The sequence below is a fragment of the Carcharodon carcharias genome, chromosome 4, assembly GCF_017639515.1.
Source record: "Carcharodon carcharias isolate sCarCar2 chromosome 4, sCarCar2.pri, whole genome shotgun sequence".
Classification (NCBI taxonomy): domain Eukaryota; kingdom Metazoa; phylum Chordata; class Chondrichthyes; order Lamniformes; family Lamnidae; genus Carcharodon; species Carcharodon carcharias.
Genome location: NC_054470.1, coordinates 133,370,005 through 133,377,745, shown reverse-complemented (window position 1 = coordinate 133,377,745; position 7,741 = coordinate 133,370,005). Strand labels below are relative to the sequence as shown.

General features: G+C 43.4%; 1 protein-coding gene across 1 annotated transcript in view; it reads left to right on the top strand.

Annotated features, from left to right (window-relative positions):
- The first annotated feature begins 2,453 nt into the window (after window positions 1–2,453).
- Window positions 2,454–7,741, top strand: part of LOC121276786 — a 113,495-nt gene continuing 108,207 nt past the window's right edge. Inside the window, exons 1-2 of the mRNA XM_041185331.1 lie at window positions 2,454–2,610; window positions 3,019–3,028. Of these exons, the coding sequence (XP_041041265.1) occupies window positions 2,454–2,610; window positions 3,019–3,028 (167 nt within the window). The remainder of the gene's footprint in view (window positions 2,611–3,018; window positions 3,029–7,741) is intronic.

Here is a 7,741-nt window from a genome sequence, read left to right as displayed (position 1 = left end):
TGCACCTTCAGCAACTGAATGTTTAGGGGAGGCATTGGTGCAGTCGTATTGTCACTGGACGAGTAATCCAAGACGCAGGGTAATGCTCTGGGGGCCTGGGATCGAATCCCGCCACGGCAGATGGTGGAATTTGAATTCAATTAAAATCAGGAATTACAAGTCTGATGATTGTCGATTGTTGTAAAAACCCACCTGGCTCACTAATGTCCTTCAGGGAAGGAAATCTGTAGTCCTTACCTGGTCTGGCCTACATGTGACGCCAGACCCACAGCAATGTGGTTGACTCTTAAATGCCCCCTTAAATGGCTTAGCAAGCCACTCAGTTGTAAAAACCGCTACAAAGTCACAAAAGAGGAATGAAACCGAACAGACCACCCGGTATCGACCTAGGAAACGACAATGACAAACTTAACCCTGTTGACCTTGTAAAGTCTTCCTTATTAACATCTGGGTTAGTGCCGAAATTAGGAGAACTATCTCACAGACTAGTCAAGCAGCAGCATGACATAACTGTCCTGACGGAATCATACCTTACAGATAATGTCCCAGACACCAGCATCACCATTCTTGGATATGTCCTGTTCCACTGGCAGTACAGGCCCAGCAGAGATGGCGGCACAGTGGGATACAGTTGGGAGGGAGTTGTCCTGGGAGTCCTTAACATCATGATGTCCCATGACATCAGGTCAAACATGGGCAAGGAAACCTACTGCTGATTACCATGTATTGCCCTCCCTCAATTGATGAATCAGTACTCCTCTGCTTGGAGGAAGCACTGAGGGTGGCAAGGGTGCAGAATGCACTCTGGATGGAGGACTTCAGTGTCCATCACCAAGAGTGGCTCAGTAGCACCACTACTAACCGAGCTGGCCGAGTCCTAAATGACAGCTGCTAGACTGGTTGTGCAGCAGGTGGTGAGGGAACCAACAAGAGGGAAAAACACACTTGACCTCATCCTCACCAACCTGCCTGTCACAGATGCAACTGTCCATGACAGTATTGGTAGGAGTGACCACTGCACTGTTGTTGTGGAGATGAAGTCCCTCCTTCACATTGAGGATACCCTCCATTGTGTTGTGTGGCACTACCACCGTGCTAACTGGGATAGATTTTAAACAGAGCTAGCAACTCAAGATTGGGCATCCATGAGACGCTATGGGCCATCAGCAGCAGCAGAATTGTACTTGAACATAATCTATAACCTTGTGGCCCAGCATATCCCCCACTCTACCATTACTATCAAGCCAGGGGATCAACCCTGGTTCAATGAAGAGTGCTGGAGTGTATGTGAAGAGCAACACCAGGCATGCCTAAAAATGAGGTCTCAACCTGGTGAAGCTATAACATAGGGCTTCTTGTATGCCAAACAGCAAAATCAGCGAGTGATAGACAGGGCCAAGCGATCCCACAACCAACGGATCAGATCTAAGCTTTGCAGTCCTGCCACGTCCAGTCGTGAGTGGTGGTGGACAATTAAACAGCTCACTAGAGGAGGAGGCTCCACAAATATCCTCAACCTCAAATAAACCTTGGAGAAATGACAAGATTAGAGGTCCAAAGGGCTATCAAAAGCTTGAAGCACATCTAGGCACCTGGGATCGACATAATACCAGTAGAGTGTTGAAACATGCAAGGACTTCATCACAACAGAGTTCACAGACCTGTTCAACATGATCATGACTGTGGAAGATGTCCCAGATACCGGAGGGGAGAAGAAATTGTTAAGCTGCCAAAGAAAGGGAACCTCGGTGACTGCACCAACTGGAGGGCATAGCATTGCTGTCAGTACTTGGCAAGGTCTTCAACATGGTTGAAGGCAGAGGTTGGCAGCATACTTCCTGAATAACAGGGACATTTCCAGAGTGGCAGATCATGCAGCTAGCAGATCTTTACACTCAGAAATCATAGAGCTGAGCACAGTGTATCAGAAGCCAATTGTTATTAACTTCATTGATTTCAAGAAGGCTTTTGATAGCATCCACCGGCAGTCACTCTGGTACATCACAAGAAAGTTCGGCATTGAGGAGCAGAATATTAACATCTGCAAAGCCTTACACCGCTACTCCAGCTGTTGTGTCAAGACAAGTATGGGTAACATGGACTCCTTCAACATCATCACAGGAATATGGCAAGGCTTCATATTCTTTCCATTCCTTTTCCTTTTGGTTATTGATTTCATTAGGAAGGCAATATTGGGTGCCGTCTTTGGCATCCTGTGGCATCACCAATTGAGGGATCCGAATTTTGCAGATGATGTCACCTAATAAGTTGAAGAATTGCACGCACTCCAAGACATGACCACCAGCCTTGAGAGTAGCAGTGCCAAGGTTGGTTTGTGCATCAGCTGCAAGAAGACTATGATAATGATGACTGGACAGCAACAAGACCCTTCCATTACCATCGGACAACAGAACATCGAGGACCATTTCCCCTAACAAGGAAGTTACATCTTCATGAAGGGTGATGTAGAGATCGACATCCACACAAGAATCGACAAAGCAGCATTGGTCATCCACAAGGTGTGGGCATCTAACACCATTAGCGTGGCCGTGAAGCTGCAACCTTACATGTCCAATATAGTACCAACTGCAATCTATGCCAGCGAGGCATGTAAGAGAACAGCAAAGGCTGGAAGTCTTGCGCCAGCACTGCCTACATAAGATCCTGTGCACCATCTGGAGAGACAGCATCAGCAAAGAGGAAGTACTCCAGAGTTTTGGTTAGAGGCACCTGACAGACACGGTGAAGAAGAGATGACTGATGCTGGCAGGACATGTCCTTTGCCTCCCAATCATACACCCCACCAGAGTGGCAGCTAGAATGAACAGCACAAGGCAGAAGAGGGAGATAGGCCAGCCAAAGAAGATGTGGTGAAGTACATTTAAGGAGGACCTTCAGGTGCGGGGCACCACCTGGGCTGGAACAAAAGAAATTGCGACGGACCAGGTTAGGTGGTGGAGTTTTGCTGCCCATTGTCTCTGTTACGAAAGTATAATAATTTTCATAATATTTTTCTAGTTATTGTAAAGTAGGCTTATGGGGGGTTGTGTTTTCTGCCTGTGTGTGATTTAATTCCATTTTGTAGCCAAGCAGACTGCAAGTTGAAGTTATCAAAAGAGGTAATGTGTAGAAGTGTCTTTGAAATGCTCAGTAGGTAAACATGGTTGGGGTCTTAGCATGTAAGGTGTGAAGGGAATTTGCATTTTTAGATAGCTGAAGGGGGATTTAGAATTCAGAGGGATCTCAGTCTGTTTACAAATAGCCAGATAAGCAAGCTAAGGAATGTGTTTATTTTTCCCAAGGTTTACTGACAATATGTAGTGACAATGTGAAAGTTTTTATATTATGAAGGAGATACAGTTTCAAACACTTATGAAACAATAGAAATTACATATTAAGAAGAGAGAAAATTTTATAAAAGAGAATGAGGCTATGTGTCAGGGGAAGGCATTGTGAGATCTAACAGAAGTGTGTGAAGTGGGCTTAATGAAGCCTCTAGCATTTGCACATAAGCCTGCTGTCTACAGAAACTAGAGCTGGAGAAAAGTCATTTGGAATTCCACTGTCCAGGGTATTGTGTAAATTTGCTGGACCTGGTTAAAATCTAAAAAATCTATTTTTGGACCATTGCCTTAAAAGGGGTGTAACTGGAAGTCAGGTTAATTTGGGATTTTAGGAGTCATTATAGTAATAATTTGTAGTGCTATGTATGTGCTTGAAATCTTCCCTTTTGTTAATAAATATTTTAATTTAGTTCTTAAAAAAATCTTTAAAACTCTTGGCGGTCTTATTACTTCTGAATTCAGTGCATGCATCTCGAAATAAATACAAACTGCAAAACTGTTGTGATAATGCGATCAAGTTTCCCTCGTGGATTTGATCTGTCTGGCCCACATCATCTGCCACGTCATAACAGTCCCACGTGGGACTAGATGGAATAAGTCTAGGTTATACAGCAAAAACATACAGTTAAGACAGGTAGAGAGTATCAGTCCAGATCAGACAAGATGGCTGGCATGCACGAGCAGCTCTTTCTTTCTTCTTCCAAATCTCTTCTTGGTGCTCAGCTCTTCTCAACTTCTTGCACCTTTCAGGAGTGTTTCGGTGGAGTCTTCCTTCAAAGTCCTTTCCACTGTCTACTGCAATGAACTTTCCTAAAGGCTCTTGCATTGTTCTCTTTTTGTCAGGGGTGGATATCTGGATAGATTATTGACAAGCCCTTTTGGTCCTATAAAGTCTTACTTCATTTCAAAGTGCCCTGTGGGGTGTGAGTTCTTTGTCTAAACTTTGAGTTGAAAGTCCCACCTTTAGTTTCTTGGGCCTTCACATGAATATTTTGGCCATATTTGATGTCTCTTGCCTCAACTCTTCCTTATCACTCCTCAAGCTTTCCCAATCTAGTCCTATTCTTCCTGTGATATTCCATCTCTGGTACCAAACTGACTCCCAAAGCTTTCACTCATCTCAATATCAGTTATTTATGACTGTTTGTGAGACCTGTTAACAAGCATTCAGAATTGCCATTCGGTGCAGCTGTCCTTATTCCTTATCAGGCTGTTGAAGCATGGTATTGTTCTACCACAGTCAACTATAGTCTGTTCTCACACATTTTTGAATACATGTACTTCAGTAAGCGAGATTAAATGAAAAATCTAACATAGCTCATTATACTGTTATCTCTTCGTTTTTTGGTTCTTTATTCAAAACTTATCTAATAATGATATCTTTCGCCTGGTTTCCACCTTAAGCAATTCCCAATAAAAAAACGAACTTACGACACTAACCCATTCTTTTACCTGTGACACCACTGTCACGCTGTGACACCCTGGAAGCATATTTGAACAGTGGTATCCAGTGCCATGAAGGCAGCAGCCTAAACTTGGAAGTGTTGGTGGCTTGTCAGCATCACTGGCTTCTTCCTCTTCCTCCACTAACTTGAAAGGCTCCAGTTCTTGGGTATCTGACATGAAAAAGGGACAAGGGTTGAGTTGTGGTAAGGGGAGAAGATAGAGCAAGAAATACAGTTTACACCACCTGAAATTTAAAAGCCAGAAGAGATTGAAGGATGAGAGAAAAGTGGATTAGGTATGCAGGTGCCCTCATCATTTAGCACTTCTGCCCCACCTGTGGCTACGACCTCACCGATAGCCTTTTCCATGATGGATAGCACTGTCTCTTCCACGGGGCATAACACAGGCAAGCACGCTTGCCCTCCTTCAATTCTTTGCTGCTGCCTACTATTATGCAATTAAGAACAAAATGTGTCACTGTATCTATGCTCTTGGAGCAACACTCCTGACATTGCTGTTATTTCTATCCACTTCTTCCCATAGCCCCCTGAGCATCTGTGTAGAGGGCCTCTTACCCCTACTGTGAACACAGGACATCTCTCTTTCTCTTTCCACCTCTTCCATCAAGACCATCAGTGCAGTGTATGAAAACCTTGATGCATGCTCTCTCACATGTTCTGACATTGCTCAAAGTATCAGAGCCCAGATACAATTTTCAAATGACTCCCACAGCTTCTTGCAGTTGTAATGCACCTCATATTTCAGAGGTGCAAGCTACCTTTAAATAATGCTAGCCACTTGGCGATATCAAATGTCCTGCTAAAATGCAAGCAGTATGCGAACAGCATGGGTAGTGCTGGCTGTATGCAGCAATCATGTAAAGTGGTAGGCAGTACAAGTTTACTTTGTTGCCTGCAACACAATGAAGGGGCATGGGTTAATCACTTGGTGTGATCCCTATGCCTTTTTCAGGGACTCGCTAATTTTTCCCACATCTCCTCTACATTTGCCCTATCAATCCCTTTCAAAGCCTTAAGACCTCAGCCAGGTCACTCCTTAGCCCTCTCTTAGATGCTGTTCACTCTCAATGTTCTCTCTAAGTTATACGACTGCACAGCAACCTCGAAGTTCATATACAGGCTGTTCCCTTTAAGGTACTGTGCCTGTGTGATCATGCAAAAAAAATTAAATATACCGTGCACTTAAATGAATGCAACAAAAAAAAGAGGGGATGTTAGGTATAACCTCTCAGTTCTGAATCACAGAATCTTTACAGTGCAGAAGGGTGCCATTCTGCACATTGAGTCTGCACTGGCTTTCTGAAAGAGCATTCTACCTAATCCCACTCCACTGCCTTAACCCTGTAAACTTGCACATTCTTGCTTTTCATATAGCAATCCAATTCCTTTTTGAACCAAGCTGAATGCAGAAGGTTCGGAGAGGAGGTGACGCAGATAAGAGAAGCAAAGAGGAATTATGAAAATAGACTGGCAGCTAACATAAAAAGGAATCCCAGACTTTTAAAGGCATATAAATAGTAAAACGGTGGTGAAAGGGGGAATAGTGATGATGAGGGGCCAGAAAAGGAATTTACACATGGGGGCAGAGGGCATTGGTGAGGTATTAAATGAATACTCTGCATCTGTCCTTACCAAGGAAGAAGACACTACCCAGGCCATGGTGACAGAGGAGGAAATTCAGACACTGGAAGGGTTTAAAATTGATAAGGAAGAGATATGAATAGGTTATCTGTACTTAAAATTAATAAGGCACCAGGATGGGATGAGATGCATCCAAAGATACTAATAGGTGCGAGTGGAAATTGCAAGGCACTGGTCATAACTTTTCAATCTTCCTTAGACTCAGGGGTGGTGCCAGAGGACTGGAGAATTGCAAACGTTACACCCTTGTTCAAAAAAGGGTGAAAGGATAAACGCAGCAACCATAGACCAGTCAGTTTAAATTCAGTGGTGGAGAAACATCTAGAAACAATAATTCAGGGTAAAGTTAAGTCACATGGACATATGCGGGTTAATTAGGGAAAGCCGGCATGGATTTTTTAAAGGGAAAATCATGTTTAACTAATTTGCTGGGGTTTTTTGAAGAGGTAAGAGAGAGGGTTGATGAGGGCAATGCTATTGATGTGGTTTACATGGACTTCCAAAAGGCATTTATTACAGTGCTGCACAACAGACTTGTGAGCAATGTTAAAGCTCATAGCATAAAAGGGAGAGTAGCAACATGGATATGGATTTGGCTGATAGAAGGGAACAGAGTGTAGTGGTTGATGTATGTTTTTTAGGTTGGAGGAAGGTTTGTAATGAAGTTCCCCACAGGTCAATATTGGGACCCTTGCTTTTCCTGATATATATTAATGAGCGAGATCTTGGTATACAGGGCACAGTTTCAAAGTTTGCAGATGCAAAACTTGGATACATTGTTAACTGTGAACAGGATTATGAAGTTTAACTTCTCAAGGACATAGACAAGTTGGTGAAATGGGCGGACAGGTGGCAGATGAAGTTCAATGCAGAGAAATCTAAAGTGATTCATTTTGGTAGAAAGAACGCGGAGAGACAGTATTAAATAAGGGGTACAACTCTAAAGGGGGTGCAGGAGCAGAAGGACCTGGGTGCATATATACATAAGTAATTGAACGTAGCAGGATAGGTTGAGAAAGCAGTTAATAAAGCATACCACATCCTGAGCTTTATTAATGGGGGCATAGAGTACAAGAGCAAGGAGGTTGTGTTGAATTTGTATAAGCCACAGTTCGGCCTCAGCTCTGGAGTATTGCATCCAATTCAGGGCCCTGCACTTTAGGAAGGATGTGAAGGCATTGGAGTGTGCGAAGAAAAGATTCACGAAAATAGTTCCAGGGATGAGGAACTTCAGTTATGAAGATAGATTGGCAAAGTTAGAACTTTTTCTTAGAGAAAAAAAGGCTGAGG